Below are 16,517 nucleotides of genomic sequence, written 5' to 3'. Positions count from 1 at the left end.
GGTCAACTTACCGGTCCGAACCTGACAACGTTTTTTTTTAGAACTACTACTGTTATAAACGCTCGAGCTTGTTAATTCCAACGCTTTGTTGAAGGCAGAACTAGGCACGTGACCCAGGTGAGTTCGATTCAGAATCCAGCAAGGAAAGGAAGTTCAGATCGTCAGGTGGTTTCGGAAACCTGAATGCCGCTAGCGTAGCCGCCCGCAGGTGGTTCGGCTGCAACAACCGCGCGCGCGCGCAGAGGCAGGCAGGCAGGCAATCGCAGCGAGCAGCCGCGGCGGGCGCGCGGTGACCAGAGCGCGCGTGCGCCGCTGCCGCGTCACGCGCCAATCGGCACGGAACCGCGCGACGCAGGGGGTGCACCCGCAAATCAACCGACCCACAAGCTCGCCAAATGGCCTCCGATTCCCGTCCCCTTGCTCCTCCTCCCGCCCTTAAATCCGACGCGCCGCACTCGCTCCCTCCCCGACTCACCCCCGCCGCCCACAGACTACTCCGCGCCCCCGCGATCGCCTCCCTCGCCTCCGCTGCCCATGGCGGCAACGACGCCCAGGGTCTCGGCCGTGATCTTCGACCTCGACGGCACGCTCCTCGACACAGGTACGCCGACCCGATCGATCTCCCTCGCGCCGTCCTGTCCGATTCCCCCAGCGGCCCCCCTGTTTCGTGCGAATCGTTTGCGGCCTTTGACGCCCCGGGTTCCCAATGTTGTTTTGTTGGTGCAGAGAGGGCAACGAGGGACGTCCTGAACGAGTTCCTGGCGGCGTACGGGAAGGTCCCGGACAAGGAGAAGGAGGAGAGGAGGTTGGGGCAGATGTACAGGGAGTCCACCACCGGGATCATCGCCGATTATGGGCTACCGCTCACCGTAGAAGAGTACGCTGTGGCGATATACCCGTTGTACCTGAAAAGGTTCGTTTCATGTTAGTGTGCTAAGCATGTGCTGACCACCGTCGCAAATTCAGAAAAGCGCTTAGCTTGGCTTCACTGTTCTTCAGGTGGCAAAAGGCAAAGCCACTCCCTGGAGTCGAGAGGCTTGTCAAGCATCTTCATAGGAACGGAGTGCCTCTAGCACTTGCTTCAAATTCCGTCAGGAGAAACATCGATCACAAACTGTTAAAATTAAAAGGTTTGTATGTTTGCTTCAATCTACAGTACACCATGCAGCTAGTTTTTCCTTTTAAAGGTTCTGTAGTATGGCACATGAAATCACCTTATAGTATTTTATTCGTTCCATAAATACCATTTGGTCTCTTCGGAGACATCCGATAAATACCATTTGGAATACAACAAGCAATTGTTTTTTTTTTAACTAAAGGAACCAAAAATCCTCCAATACATTACAAAGGGAATTTTTTGGTGTAATATTATATGTTTGGGCTCTTGGTTTGATCTTTCTTTCATATTAGTTCAGGTAAGAAAGTAAACCTTTACATCTAAGTAGTAAAAACAGCCGGTTTCTCATTTATTAAAAGCTTTCTTTTTATTTTTTTCAGATTGGAAAGACTGTTTTTCTGTGATTCTTGGTGGAGACCAGGTCCCTCGTGGAAAACCTTCCCCTGACATGTGGGTGGCCCTTAGAATCACTGTGTTGCTTCCATCCAACAAAACAATCTGCAAGTTTGCAATACATTATACATCTGATATATTAGTCCTACGATTTACACTTCTAAAGCATCTACGATGGTTAATCACAACTTGATAGATCTTTAGCTCTGTTCATACAATGTTATTGTTGATTCTGTAATCTGTTGGTACCCCTAGATTTCTGGAGGCCGCAAAAGGACTTGGTGTAAATCCATCATCATGTTTGGTCATAGAAGATTCTCTGTAAGTGAACTAAACACTGCTTCGGACAAGTCCTTTTTGCCCATTTTTTCCTCGAATACACAAGAGAGCTGTGTATCATTGCATTAATAGAAAACCATGTTTATGTTTATTGCACGAGAACAAAACTGTTTATAGTTCTGATCCAACAGTAGACAATTTCGTGGTTGGATGAATAACAAACGGAGCAGCTATAAAACATGAAAGATTCTATGTAACAGAACCAAATAAGAAACAAAGTTATTGTCTTGCCTATGATTAATAATTTATAAATAGAGCCCTTGCTAATTTTATTAATTTATATGGCATTTATAATTACCTATTTTGTGTGTCATTTTAGAGCTCATTTAATAGACAATGAAAATTAGCAATTAGCAATTCAACATATTAGTTATATTTTACACATGACGGATGGGATGTAAAGATGTGCCTTCTTCTGTGGTTGGTTGTCTTGATTTGCTAATTGCCGATGATATTGCATAACAGATAATCAGTACTTTATTTAGTTACACTTTATATTTTGTTGCAAAATTCTCCTAGCGTCGGAGTTCAGGGTGCCAGGGCTTCTGGGGCAAAAGTAGTTGCTGTCCCATCACTCCAAAGTCAAAGGCAGCACTACTCAATTGCTGATTCTATCCTCTACTCACTGCTGGACTTTCATCCTGAGTTGTGGGGTCTTCCTCCTTTTGAAGATCGTAACTCTTTCTCCATTAATCCCTGTCCACTGCATTCAATTTAATTTTCATTAGTCTAATTCTGATGTGGGGCATTCATATTTTAGGCATTCAGGGTGCTTTACCAATCGAACAATTATTCTTGAATGCCCAGATAGGCCATGCAATTTCAAAGAGTCTTCATATGGTAATAGCAGGTCAGACACCTTACTATCACTCTTCTAATGCGTCAATAGCCATCAAAACTGAACTTCTCAATCACATAGTAGTTTTTAAAGTACCCTAAGCACACACGTTTTTACTTACTGGTTACTGCATGTATATGCAAACAGGTGATTGTACCTATGAATATGTTCCTGACCAAATATCAGGAATTTTCTTTGGTTGGGCCAAGCCAGAAGCAGGCGGAGTATCTAGGTCGGTGATAAGCATTGGATGGGACTTTTCGCTGCGGACAGTTGAAAGAGTGATGGTTTGTATCTTAGATTTAGGTGGTCTTAAGATCTCATCATAGTTACCTTTTCTTTGCTATTCAAAGGTTTTTTATTTGCCGGGTCTCAAAGGTTTTTTGTTTGCAAGGCCAATTGTTCGAATGTTCCTCCTTGTTTTTAATCAAGACCTTTTATACATTTCAAACTAAACTTTTACTAGTAGTATTAGCACATAGTAAAACTTTGTTCATTTTTGTATGCCCCTATGTAAGAATTGGGAATAAGAATATACCTACGACTGTCCTTTTGCAGCACATATATTTCCTTGATTCCTGTTGTAAGATAACAACGGAGGAGCCCCTGAAGCTGCAGTTAGTTGGGTACATCCGGAAGCTCCAAAGCACGGTGATGACTTTCTCCTAAACCTAATCATGAATTAAAGAATCGTAGACCATATGGAACCATTCATAATGTATGTATTTGGCTATTTACTATGTTATATGGACATTCCATGGCATGCAAGGTAGAAATCTGTTAGATATCAGTAAGCATAACTTATTACAGTTCTGCTTATATCCACAGCTTATAAATCTTGTATGCAAGTTCAAGCATACTTAGCAGCTTCAGTATTTTTTCTATGCAGGAAAATATATCACAAGCATTGGCCATAACTGACGAAGATCAAGCCATTGCAAGGGATGCATTGGACCTCCCAGTTTTCTCTGAACACGCGAAGTTATAAAATGGCCTTCTGCTCTCTTGGCATGATCTCAGAAGTTATATGCTCAGGTTATTGTTTAATTAGCAAGCGAAAACGCTGGCAGCATCTGTTTTCCTTGAATTACAGCAGTATAGGAATCGCTTGCAGAGAATAGCTGCAGGAACGAAGTTTTAGACCTTATTTAAACCGCTCGAAATTGTAATTGAAAATATTTATACAGGGATAGAATAAACAGGTGTTAGGTAGGGATTAAGGCCACTGAGGAGATACGTTATTGTAACAGGCAGGGATTGGGAATACTATGAGGAGATACGTTATACAGGGAGATAATTTTTTTCGTTCTGTTCCGCCTAAGCTCATAAGTACAGGTAGTGAGTAACAAGGCTATGTAATGATTGTTCACGAAGAAATACAGTTTAATGTCTTCTGAATTCAATTAATCAATAAAGTGTCCTTACTGTCAGTCCGTCAGATCAACTTAAGTTTCCTTAGCTTCCTGTTCTAATTTGGTTTATAGTCGTACGGTTGTTACACTGGACCGTAAATAAATTTTAGTACTAATAGTATTTGTTAGTTCCACTGTCAATTAAATTTACAATGCAAATACTATTCACAAGGGCGAACACTTTGGCATTTTGCTGGTCTTTCAGTTGACGCCCATTTGTTGGCGCATCAAGCTGATGCTCCTACAATCTACAGGGGAGAGGTCATGCCAGGAGACGAATCAACATGTTAGAAATATGCATCTCATGGTCTACCTATCCTGACCTCTTTGCAGGTTGGAAGTAAGACGAAATGGTAGAACCCCGTGTCTTTGAGCTTGATTGCTTTGGCGGGCGAATCCATCCATGTATTTCTCTTTGTATTTCCGGCGGCAGTTCTTCTACTACGGCTGGATCGATATCTTCAACGTTGAACATCCATGTGCTACTGCTGGCAGAGTTACTCCCAGCAGTGTTAAACTTGTTCCTATCAACATACTGCGCAGCCTTGTGTTCTTCAGCTTTATTCGGTTCTGAAGAACTTTCAGGACCTAAAACTATCTGAAATTAGCAAGAACAATTGTAGCAGTGACTAGTATTTGTATTGCGCGAATAAAAACACCCCTTACCTGGATGACTGCAAATTAAGCTGTCAAATTTTCTTTTCTCACTGAGTACAGGACTTTGTGAAAGAAATTTCAGAATAGAGCAAGTTCCCTGAACCATTTGCAGTGGGACATCTGGGTGAGTAATTGGTTCAAATAATAAACTTAACAAGAAACTAGAATTTCAGACTTGTACTTCATAATTTGCGAGTAAAGATATTTTTCAAACCAGGACACATGTTTGTTTTAGAGTTAAGGAGGTGGACCAGCTGGGGCTGATAACTTTTCAAGCTGAACTTAATAACTATCTTGGCTCATGCTACGCCTTACTGTGGATAATAAGATGGAGCAGATATAAATTATGCCACTGGATTACAGATTATCTGGTTAAAAATGGATTCTAAGGGCAAAAGGGGCAGGTTAAGTTAAGGACACGGAAAATATAATTATAATGGAAGTTCTGTACTACTTCCTCCGTTTCATAATGTAAGTCTTTCTAGCATTGCCCACATTCATATAGATGTTAATGAATCTAGACATATATGTGTCTCTAGATTCATTAACATTTATATGAATATGAGCAATGCTAGAAACTCTTACATTATGAAACGGAGGGAGTAGTTGAAAAAATATATTAGCAAGGATCTAAATGTCTACTTAAAAGGAAGTTTAGCAACTAAAGGAATACGAGATACACAAGAAAGGAGTCAATATTATTAATCTATTTACTGACATAGTAGAACATCATTAATCATTACTCCTAAAAATTCTGAAAAAACAAATCACTAACTGCTGGGATACATTGCTCCTTCTTTTCCAACACAAATATAGCATTCTTCTATATCACTTCCAAGGATTCAAGGCCCAGTAACTACACAAGTAAACTAAAACTAACCACATTTTGATTGACTAAACTGAATAATGATTTTGTGAATCTTAACCCTGGTAATGTAGCTTCAAGGATTCAAGACCCGGTAACTGATCCACAAGGAGCTGGTTTCATGTATCCAAAGAGGGAAAGAACATCTGACCTTAACTTCAGTTAACTTCTTTGACACCTTTTTTTCTTCCTTTATTTGACACTGTTTGGCTAAATTACTATTGTTTCCACAGTCTTCTTTCTCAGATAATGATGGTTCACAGTGTTCTTCATGATTAGGTGCTATATATAACTTGTTACCTAGAGAAGCATGTCAACAGATAAGTACTGTAAGAGATGACAAAAATACAGACTGGTATTACTGAACTTATTAATCTTACCAAGAGATGGATCCTCAGGTAAAGAAGAACAATTGAGGTTAGCTGGTGAAACAGTGGAATTTGGTCCTTTAATGTATCTCAAGATAGAGCTTGTTCCCTGAAAAATATAAAAAGAAAATGAAGGAAATAAATTCATAACGTGCTTGTATGTCTAATCATATTCAAGGCCTGCTGACACAGTACAAGTAGTGACAAACTAGATACAATGTTATAGCACATTTGTTAATGTTAAAAAAGCTTCTGTACATCAGATAACAATTTCAGAAATAACCCTCAACTTTTGAGAGCAGAAGCTAATGCAATATCAATAAATGCATGGTGTATTGCAATCAAAGAAACAAGATAATCATTTTGCTCTGATCCTTATTTCTCCAGGGATGTTGGTTATTTAAACATGAGAGCAAATCGATATACTTATTACTGATAAAGTTAAAGTATGCATACAATTGGTATGTCGAATATTTTGCTTGCTGAAACAGAAAGAGATGTTATGCTCCATTTTGTGTTCTGAGAACCCAAGAAATCATGAAGCCCAGATTCAAATAGCTTCATTGCATCTTCTTGAATTTTGACAGTCCCATAACGCAACGGACAAGATTTGGAAGGAAATTTCTTGATTGAATCAGACTTGTTTTTCTGTAGCAAAGCAATCAGTAAATAAACTATATATTCATTTTAAGTTACAGAAACTAAGAGCTAATTTATGCAATCCTAGGGGGGAAAAAGATAATTTGCACCAAGTACCTTACATGCCCTGGCATAGAGAGTTAGTGTTTGAGCAATTCTCTTATTCTGGTTCAAATCAGACTGAATCCGTTCGCTCAGTTCTTCACAAAGTCGATCCAGCCATGTCTTAACCTAAACATGAACCTGATATTATTAAAGGACCATGAAATTCCCATTTGTAAAATATTTAGAACATAAACTTCTCTAAACTACACAGGAAATACATATATGGAGCTGTGCAAACACATGTGGGATTTGAATCAGGCAATACAAAGGACCTATTTAATTAGGCTCGCAACATATCTTAATGTAATTGAATGGACACAACAACATGCCACTAGCCAAACTAGTACTCCCTCCGTCCCCTAATATAAGGGATTTTGACATTTTGCTTGCACTGTTTGACCATTCGTCTTATTAAAAAAAATTGGAATTATTTTTTTTTGTGACTTACTTTATTATCCAAAGTACTTTAAGCACAAATTTTCGTTTTTTATATTTGCACGAATTTTTTTGAATAAGACGAGTGGTCAAACAGTGCAACCAAAATGTCAAAATCCTTATATTATGGGACGGAGGGAGTATTTGATAGGAGCATCTGGTACTCAAGTAGGAGGGTAGGCTCCAGCCTAGTGCTCTAGAAATGAGGTGTAGAAGGTATCTGATTAGATTATTACATGATCAATCAAGGCGCACAGACACTGGATATATCAGTAAACTGTCACTAAATGACAGCTAAATGAGGATCTGATTCTTCCAATATCAATTGTTGTCACGTGCTAGGATTATTTGGGATGAAAAGAGGAAGTAACAGCACTGTCCCTGAACCTAAACAGCGCGACGGAGTCCTATCGACGTCGCGCCGGGAAGGCAGGGCCGGTTGGCACTAAGAGATAACTCAATCTAATGCCTAACTGACCTGGAATAGGATCCTTCCTTATATAGATGGAGAACTCCTTAACCTAATCCCAACAGACCCTGACTCTATGCAAGTGAGTTACGTACTTATCGTGAGGGGTGAGGATATCGTTCCCATTGGGCCGGACTCCCGACCCAATGCCCATGACAATTGTTGATTGGAGTGATGAGCTTATATCACTACTTATGACTTTGATGGACCAAAGCAAGTAGTCAAGGCTTATACCAAATGAACATAGTCATCAAAAGACTTCCTGGATATGCTTTGCTATAAGCATCCCTAAACAAAAATGACAGAGTGTAAGTACTTACAGAAGCATTATTCTTTAATGCTTTTGGGCCAGGAAATGTCTTTCCACACCCATGGCTCTTTGGTAGAAGACGATCCTCAACTTCTTCTCCACTAATACCTCTTGCAATCTTCCATAACCACGTCCTGCGTGAGATTAAACGGTTATAAGCTGAGTTATTATTAACTAGACATGACATCCGAAAGTTGTAAAATCTGCATGAAGTATGCTTCCTTGTAATGCATAAAACTAGCCTTCTATCAGCTCTAAAGTTAAGTCATGTACTAAAGATAAAATCAGTAGGGCAACCAAACAACAGTAGAGCAAAAAAATAAATGCAAGCACCAGGTTACCCTGTATTTACTCCATAGTACTCTTGTAATTTGTCCTCTGTAAAACTTAGAAGATCACCAACAGTATTGACCCCAAGGTCATCCTGCAAGGAACTCCCAAGCTTACCACCAAGTTGCTTCCTGCATAATTTAAGCAAACAACATAACCATGAGACCAGATAAATAGGATGTTTGAAAAACTTTGTCCAACAGAAACCAAGAAACTAGCAAAGATGGAGGTGTCACATTAGCTCATTACATCTTCTTTATGGGCAGTGATACTAGAAAATCTTGAACTGCTGATGATGGAACAACTGTCTGCTGAGCAGGTTTGTGCATCCCACTGACAAGTTTTGCTAACATCTACAAAACACAGCAACATCTTGGGTGAGGATTGCAATAGGAAGAGAGGTTTACAGAGTAAAAGAGACCAAACTTCAATCGAAAGAAAGGAATGCATATAAACCTTATTGTGAGCAATACCAGCAGAACATGTGAATTGGGTTTCCTCCAAAACTTTGACCCGTAATTGCGCAACAATTATAGCCCCACAAGATAGTAACTTATCCTGGTAATCAGCATCGGCTCGACAAAGCCATGCCCTCACGCTATCTTCTCTGTTGCTGACATCCTGCACATATGAAGCCCTATTGGTCACATTCATATCAAATTGCAGAGAAACAACAATTAAATCGTGGAGAACAAATATTACAGAAGGAAGGCCCAGGATATTTGACTTTGTGGCCTCCTCAAAAATCAACTCCAATAACTCCGGTGGAGATTCTAAAAGCATTTCCTTGGCTGCATCAGTAAGGTCAAGATAAACTTCGTCGATGGATGCTCGCTCACACTTCCCCTTGGTCGAGAGGATTGCGACAACCTGAGAGTTTAGACGCAAAACTGTCAATGCCATGGAAGCACCTTCATTTTCCATTGTCAATTGTACCAATTAAGATGCACAGACCAACCTCAGAGCCAGCACTACGGTAAACATTAAGATCGGCCTTGTCACGGGCCACCGGAACCTGAACCAAATTGATACTTGGACAGACCATCTTGGCCTCATCACCACGCATGGACCTGAATAACCACAACAATGAGCATACAATCGATCCGTCAGAAAACCCAGCCGATCAAATCGCCTCCGCGGAGAAGGAGAGAGCGGGCTCTCATCGCACCTCTTCACGCCGAACTTCCGGGCCTCGTAGCTGACGGCAATCAGCCCGCCGCCTTTCCAGTCGTTGTACTGCACCACGGCGGTCGGCTGCCCCCTGAGCTCCGGGTTCCTCCGCTGCTCAACTGCGGCAAAATAAAATAAACGCTCACTCCCTCACGTCAGAGGCATCATTCCGCGAGTTTGGGGGTCGAGTCGTGGCGACGGCGGCGAGGGGGGGAGAGAGAGGAGGAGGAGGAGGTAGGTGACCTTGGACGTAGAAGCAATCCATGTCGACATGGGCGATCACCCGCGGCTCCTGCGGCTCCGGCCTCGCCACCGGCATCGCTCGCTGCCCTCACCCCCGCCGCCTCCGGCAACGGCGAAGCGCGCCGTACTCCGCCCTCGCTTCCCTATTCCCTTTTTCCTTTTTTTTTTCTTTTCCTCTTTATTTGACAGAAAACGATACTGATATCTTACTCTTACAGGCCTGAGCCACTGATAGTGGGCCTCACCTTTCATCCAACGCTGAAATTATCTTGCCCAGTGGGGCGGAGAGATTGCGTTGCGGTCGTGCGGCTGCGTCCCTCCTCCCGTTCCCGGACTCTACGCCCAGCGGAGAACGAAGCCGCCGCGGCGCACGGATTCACCGAGGCCAGCGACGGCGGCAACTGCTCCTCCCCTCTTACAAGGTGAGATGTGCTCCCGTCCCTTCGATTCCCCTATTCAGGTGGGGCGAGCGAGAAGGGGAAGAGGAGAGGACAGCTAGAACTTTTTCTTCCCAATTCTTTGCGCAGTTCTTGCTCGCTATCCCTTTTCCTGTTTCGTATACGGACCAGCACTGTCTGCTGCGGAAGGTTTATCCGATTGTTTGTCACGGCAGGTTACACGATGTTTTCTGTGAGGTGCGGGCCGCCTGCATTCGCCTTTGGATTGGAAAGGGCTGCCATTACGCATCCTTCAAAGTTCAGTACTTTAGTGGTAAGTTCAGTTCAGCTGTACTGCATGTGGTTCTTGCGATAGTGCTGGAGCTGCAGTTAAACTGATGGTTTTGATTACGATTGTGATGTAGGTATGTGGTGCCAGGGGCCCGAGGCCAAGATATCCTCGTGTGTGGAAAACTCGCAAGAGAATCGGAACCGTTTCCAAGTCTCAAAAGCTTGTCGAATGTGTGAGGTTCTTCTGCTTTCCTGTGCTGTAATTTCAGTTGCAGTTTGTATCCGCTTTTGCATCCAACATCTTCCTGGTGAGGTGCTAAATTATATGGTTTATCGTACACCTGCTTACCAATAGCTACTCTAGAATTCACCCGCTGCTGCAGCTCTTCAGTTTGCGATAGTTGTGGTTGTCCTTTTTTTCATTAAGCAGCTTATGTATTCTCTCTGATAAAGCAGGCGCCAAACATCAAAAGACTGCAAGTGTTTCATTTCACATTTTTGCATGACGGATTTTGCTGCAACAGATTCAGACTACCTGGTGTTATTCATGCCTCGAGTACCTGAAATTATTGTTCTTTTGTCCTTTCCTGTAGGTTAAAGGCTTGTCTAATGTAAAGGAGGAAGTATATGGTGCTCTTGATTCATTTGTTGCATGGGAATTGGAGTTTCCCTTGATAGCAGTAAAGAAGGCACTTAAGACCCTTGAAGATGAAAAGGAATGGAAACGGATAATTCAGGTATTGTTGCATTGGTTTCATTATTGTGTCCAATGTGTTCCTCTCATGTAATTGCAGTAAAAATCTCAGACTGGACTTGTGCATATACACTGTAAATATCTCCTCCATGAAAACTACATATTTCTAGTGTCGTGTTGACTGTCAAGAATTAGCTGCTCCCTTATAATATACCTGTTTTTTTTCTGAAACACTGTAGTAACTACAGAATTTGTGACTCAGGTTATTAAATGGATGTTTAACAAAGGTCAAGGAAAGACAATGGGAAGTTATTACACTTTGTTGAATGCTTTGATTGAGGATGGACGAGTGGAGGAAGCAGAAGAGCTGTATGGAAAAATATTCTCACGATATTTGGAGGGTTTGCCTCGTACCTTTTTCATGAGAATGATATCTTTATATTACAGACTAGAATCATATCAGAAGATGTTCGAGGTAGGAATCCAAATATATTATACTTTTGTTCTAATGTACACCCTTCTTATGTTAATTCCGGACCATGGTTTCCCTTGCATGGAGGAACAGAAGTGAACTTGTAAAAATTTTCTGCTAACAGCCTAACACATAAGTATTGTTAAGATAGTAAGTTGTAATTTTGTTTAAATTTTTTCTTTGTTTTTCTACTGGTTTTATTTCCACCTAACAGTGTACTGATCAGAGATATTTGGACTAGGAAAACCTAACAGTGTGCTAATCTTAGAGAGCTAGGTATTTGGATATCGTTTAGTAAGTTTCTCATGATATTAGCCTGTGGTATGTATCAGCAGCCACAATGTTAGAAATAATATTCATGGGTTGGATTTATTTCTTCCATGTGACTATCATTTGGCTCCATGTTTTTTAGTGCTGCCTTTGCTTGTATGCTTAATGGAAAGTCTTCATTGCTGCTTACTGCACTGACAAACTACATTTTCTATGCTACAATTTGCTTGAACATGATGATGTTTCAGACTGTTATCATTTTGCAAGTGTTTTAATATCTTAGGTCCTCCTCGAAAGGTCCACTGCGAAATGGCATCTTAATTGAATAGCTCTATTGAATGTTATTGAGAAGCAGATGCTACACATATCCACTGATGAAAATTTGGTAGGCATATTTTATGAAAAGAAAAAGAAAATTTGGTAGGTATGGAATTTCTGATTCCAAATAATGTTGAAACAAGCCCATGGCCCACCTGTGATAGATTATCAAGTCAAGTGCGAAGATTCTATCCTTTTGAAAGTTTCGTGTTTCATATATCGACCTGACTTGGTAGCTTGGGCCCTTTTTTTGTGGAGGATAAGCTTTAGCTTAAAGTTCCCAGAAGATTAAGCTACCCCAAACAGGGCGTGGGTTATTGGTCCTCTCATGAAGCTCAAGGCCACTTTCTGCCAAGAGGCTGAAGCCTATCTCAACCAGCCTATGCAATAAGCCTGAATTGCTCCAAAAGGACCTTGCTTATAAGCAATAGTCATTTCAGTACAGCGGATGGCACAGTTCCTGTTGCAGCTATTGTATTAACTGTTTTAGGAATTTTTGTTCCTTTTCGTAGTCATGTTGGATGAGAAAACATAATCTATTATTACTATGACTTTAACTTACTCCCAGAAGAGGGCAAAGTTGCATTCTTTGTACAAAGAGACACATTTGTGTTACTTGACAAAACAACTGTTAGTTCACCAACTTTGGACTAAATATGTGGTTTTGGTCTCCCGCTCATGTTTTGAACCCAACCTTTTTTGTTGTTGAGAAGTTATACTCAAGGAAACATTGGTAGAATTGCTTATTTATTGCCAAGATTCTAAAGATCTAATCATTGTTGTCTTTCTTGTAAATTTGCCAGATCTTTGCTGATATGGAGGAGCTGGGTGTTAGACCTGACGGTTCGATTATCAGAATGCTTGGTGAGGTATTCCAGAAGTTAGGGATGTTGGACAAATATGTAAAATTAAAGAAGAAATATCCACCACCAAAATGGGAATATCGACACATAAAAGGCAAACGCATCAGAGTAAAAGTCTACCCAAAAGACGAAATTGAAGAACCAATGAGAAACCCTGGCACAGATGAAGTGGAAGAGGAAGAAAACATGGATGTAGATAGTGAATTGGAAGAAGCGGCAAGTGCAGGCCTGGACAGGAATGTATTGGACGAAGCAGCTTGTGGAGACCTTGAATTTGTGTAGTTCAGAGCTTTCCTTTGGTATTATTCATGCCTGCTTCATCAAAGCAGGTTAGAACAATGAACTGATAAGAAGTAACTGACTAGTTAGATTCAGTTTTGTGCCATGAAGTCATGGATTGCCACATTAGAAGATGTAGAATATGTAAAACATTAGCTCATTACAGATTTAATTAGCACGATTAGCATGTTATACAAGGCCATGTTGTTCTAGAACAAGAGTTTCCTCGGAGTTTGTAGTCCTTGTACTGATTTATGATATCATTCCTTAGAGCACTCGTTCTACTTGTTAGATTTATGTGTCAATATGGTAGAACAAAGCTAATCTTATACTTGTTGTACCGGCATTACTACCCTGTAGCAGTTCTGCTTCTTTCCAGTTAGGCTTTAATTTGGGTCGAGGGATATTGGATACTGCAGTCTGCAGCAGCTGCTGTTGCTGGATTTGTGATCCTATAATTTGACGAGCACTGTCTTGGCATATCTTCTTCTTTTTCAGCGGCAGTCCGGGTATTGAACAGCTCATAATATTCTTTGGACTGGCCTGACTTTATTCAATTGCTTCAGAAATAAGCTATGGATAATAGTTAGTTTTTGAAGACCATATCTTGGACCTGAGGCAGGACACCATTGACGTCTTTTGGCTTCACAGATCTACCAGTGAAGATTCTGCCTTCCCACCATGTGCAGCGCAGATGTGCTGCTTCTGTGTGCAATGTGATTAATATGTTGGTTGAACTGGTTGGTCGTTGCTGAGACAGATGGTGTCAATATCCTCGTATCCACTATACACGATATGCTGTCTCTCCAATGGAAGCTTCCGCATGCATGGACGTGACCGTGTCGTCCATCCATTTCAGCCTTTCAGGGAGGAAGAACATGTTGACTGTTGATAGAAACATGTAGTAGTACCTTAGTATCTTCTATCAGTAGTATTATCTATTATCAGTAGTATTATCTATTGTAGGGAAGCAGATCCTCTAATGTGAACTTATGCTTGACGTGGTCATTGGCATGTGAGCCTGTGGATGGTGAAGCCCACATGTCAGTAACCACGTCCTTTTAACTTCACATTAGATGATCTTAATCCGTACCAGAGGGCTCAAATCTGAGACTTTTCACAGATGTTGCAGCAATGTTGCTGTGGTGTTGAAGATGAGCCTTGATCACTTGCAGTATCATCAGACGCAACTGAAGGCACTAGCACATGCTAGTGGAGTCGTCCAGTCGAACGATTACTCTCAGTCTACAGTTCCCAGTTACTACTCCTGATTCTCTCTACAACTTTCAGCACTCGAATTGTACTCTGTGGATATATATGGTGGATGCTGTTCCTGCTGGCGTCTAACTGGTGGATCTGAGGAACGATGTTCTGTCGTCCGATCAAGATTGTAATGCACGTTCCAGTTTGTCTCGTGTCGCATGGCTATATGAAAGTGACATCGCCGACCGAAAGGGAGGAGGAGCCCCTCCGAGTCGTACTGTCCCCATCGCTTTTTCCGCCATGGCCGCTGGCGGCTGGCCGGACTGCATCACCTATTCACCTCCCCCACGTACGCATGCCCACCGCGCGAGCGCGGCGGGACGAACAACCACCGACGGGGGCCCCTCCGTCCACCGACGGCGTGATGGATCTAATCGTGGCATCGGGCGAAATGCGATCGCCGCAACGCGTACGTGCGGGACTCCCACCGTTGGGGACTTGGAACCTTGGAGGCAGCCAGCCCGGCGTCCCCGGACCACGCGGCAGGGACGGTGCGGTGCGTCGTGGCCCGACCGCCCGACGCCAACAAGGCAACAGCCTTTGCTCCGGGACTCAGCGAGTACAATAGCAGCTTATAAGCTAGCTATAACCACATATCGTGAAGAAAAGAGAAGAGAGAAGAAAACGGGTTATGGATTTATAGTCAAGTGTAACATAGACTCCAAGACGTTTTGTGTGTATGAGAGGTGGAATCGGATATTAATGGTGCAGTATATTTTTATAAATAACTATTATATAAATGGACTATTAGATTAGCTATAAGTGATCTGGACTTAGTAACATTTGGCTATACTGCTCTAAAGGCCGGGTAGTCCGTCCTCCACTACACGGCACGGAACCACGGAAGCGGCACCTCCGGTAAAACCGTAAAAGACGGTGCGCTAACCGATACGCACGGTGTAATAACTGAAGTATAGAGAATGCGAGGTGGAAATGAGCGGGGGCCAAAGCTTGCGGAAATGTTATTGAGCGAGCGCGTCGCCCAGAGCGATCAAATTCCCCCCCCCCCCCCTCCTCCCTCCACCTGGTTTCCATTTTTGGCACCGCATTACTTTCCTATTTTAGTATATTTATGCACCTAAAGTTTATACACCTCAAATTTACACATCTAAAGTTTAGAGACCAAAAGTTTATATATCCGATTCAAATATTTTTTATATATAGTATTTCTATATATCTAAAGTTTATATATCCGATTCAAATTTGAATTTGAATTATATCCGATTCAAATTTGAATTTGAATTTGAATTCAAATACCCGATTCAAATTTGAATTTGAATTCAAATATTTTTCATATATAGTATTTCTATACATCTAAAGTTTATATACCCGATTCAAATTTGAATTTGAATTCAAATATCCGATTCAAATTTGAATTTGAATTCAAATATTTTTCATATATAGTATTTCTATACATCTAAAGTTTATAGACCTAAAGTTTATATACCCGATTCAAATTTGAATTTGAATTATATCCGATTCAAATTTGAATTTGAATTCAAATATTTTCTATATATTGTATTTCTATACATCTAAAGTTTATAGACCTAGAGTTTATAAGTCAAAAGTTTACATACCTGATTCAAATTTAAATTTGAATTCAAATTTTCTATATACAGTATTTCTATATATAAATTTTTCTAACTTTTTTTTAAAAAAATTTTAGTGTACTGTAGTAGGAATAGAAGAAGGGAAGGAGGAAGGGGGAGGGGGGGGGGGGGAGAGGAGCAGTGTATCGTATAGAGGTATAGAGGGGGACGGGGAGGGGGGGCGATCCGATCGCTGGGCCCCTCTGCTTGGCCGCTTGCTGCAGCGTGCAAAAACGAACGGGATGGGTCGGGAGACGGGACCCCGTCTGTCAGAGGCCATTACAGCTTGAGGCAACCCGTTTCCATGTAGCCCTCGGTGAGGCTGTGAGGCGCCACTGTGCCTTGCTACCGATACATAATTTACCCACTGTTTAGTTCCTGTTCCAATGCCATCGCCAGCTTTACCTTTAT

General features: G+C 41.7%; 3 protein-coding genes across 6 annotated transcripts; 2 read left to right on the top strand and 1 right to left on the bottom strand.

Annotated features, from left to right (window-relative positions):
* Positions 1–381: 381 nt before the first annotated feature.
* LOC127756609 (bifunctional riboflavin kinase/FMN phosphatase-like) lies at positions 382–4,121 on the top strand. The gene is made up of 10 exons (XM_052281964.1): positions 382–601; positions 727–913; positions 1,000–1,130; positions 1,498–1,567; positions 1,766–1,831; positions 2,369–2,523; positions 2,610–2,699; positions 2,835–2,974; positions 3,246–3,338; positions 3,577–4,121. Exons 1-10 carry the CDS (start codon positions 535–537, stop codon positions 3,673–3,675), a joined length of 1,098 nt encoding a protein of 365 aa, XP_052137924.1. The 5' UTR covers positions 382–534; the 3' UTR covers positions 3,676–4,121.
* On the bottom strand, positions 2,418–9,861 carry LOC127756598 (DNA polymerase eta). Its single transcript, XM_052281952.1, has 15 exons — positions 9,691–9,861; positions 9,446–9,566; positions 9,236–9,347; positions 8,980–9,147; positions 8,734–8,898; positions 8,527–8,630; positions 8,289–8,408; positions 7,958–8,081; positions 6,746–6,859; positions 6,446–6,637; positions 6,002–6,098; positions 5,773–5,921; positions 4,766–4,853; positions 4,423–4,687; positions 2,418–2,552 (listed from the first exon to the last, which is right to left on the bottom strand). The coding sequence occupies exons 1-15, from the start codon at positions 9,764–9,766 to the stop codon at positions 2,486–2,488; spliced, it is 1,962 nt and encodes a 653-aa protein (XP_052137912.1). The 5' UTR covers positions 9,767–9,861; the 3' UTR covers positions 2,418–2,485.
* A 45-nt stretch (positions 9,862–9,906) lies between these two features.
* On the top strand, positions 9,907–14,633 carry LOC127756621 (pentatricopeptide repeat-containing protein At4g21190). 4 transcript variants are annotated; one of them, XM_052281981.1, is made up of 7 exons: positions 9,907–10,112; positions 10,304–10,401; positions 10,493–10,591; positions 10,952–11,095; positions 11,315–11,527; positions 12,916–13,304; positions 13,753–14,633. In XM_052281981.1, the coding sequence occupies exons 2-6, from the start codon at positions 10,312–10,314 to the stop codon at positions 13,255–13,257; spliced, it is 888 nt and encodes a 295-aa protein (XP_052137941.1). In that variant the 5' UTR covers positions 9,907–10,112; positions 10,304–10,311; the 3' UTR covers positions 13,258–13,304; positions 13,753–14,633. The 4 variants fall into 4 exon arrangements, with proteins under 4 accessions (XP_052137941.1, XP_052137949.1, XP_052137933.1 ...); XM_052281989.1 differs by lacking the exon at positions 13,753–14,633 and adding an exon at positions 13,634–13,650; XM_052281973.1 differs by lacking the exon at positions 13,753–14,633 and having other exon boundaries at positions 12,916–13,529.
* The last annotated feature ends 1,884 nt before the right edge of the window (positions 14,634–16,517 follow it).

This window comes from Oryza glaberrima, chromosome 1 (genome assembly GCF_000147395.1).
Source record: "Oryza glaberrima chromosome 1, OglaRS2, whole genome shotgun sequence".
Lineage (NCBI taxonomy): Eukaryota > Viridiplantae > Streptophyta > Magnoliopsida > Poales > Poaceae > Oryza > Oryza glaberrima.
The sequence above is the reverse complement of the archived record's forward strand: the minus strand, read 5'-3'. Positions and strand labels throughout refer to the sequence as shown.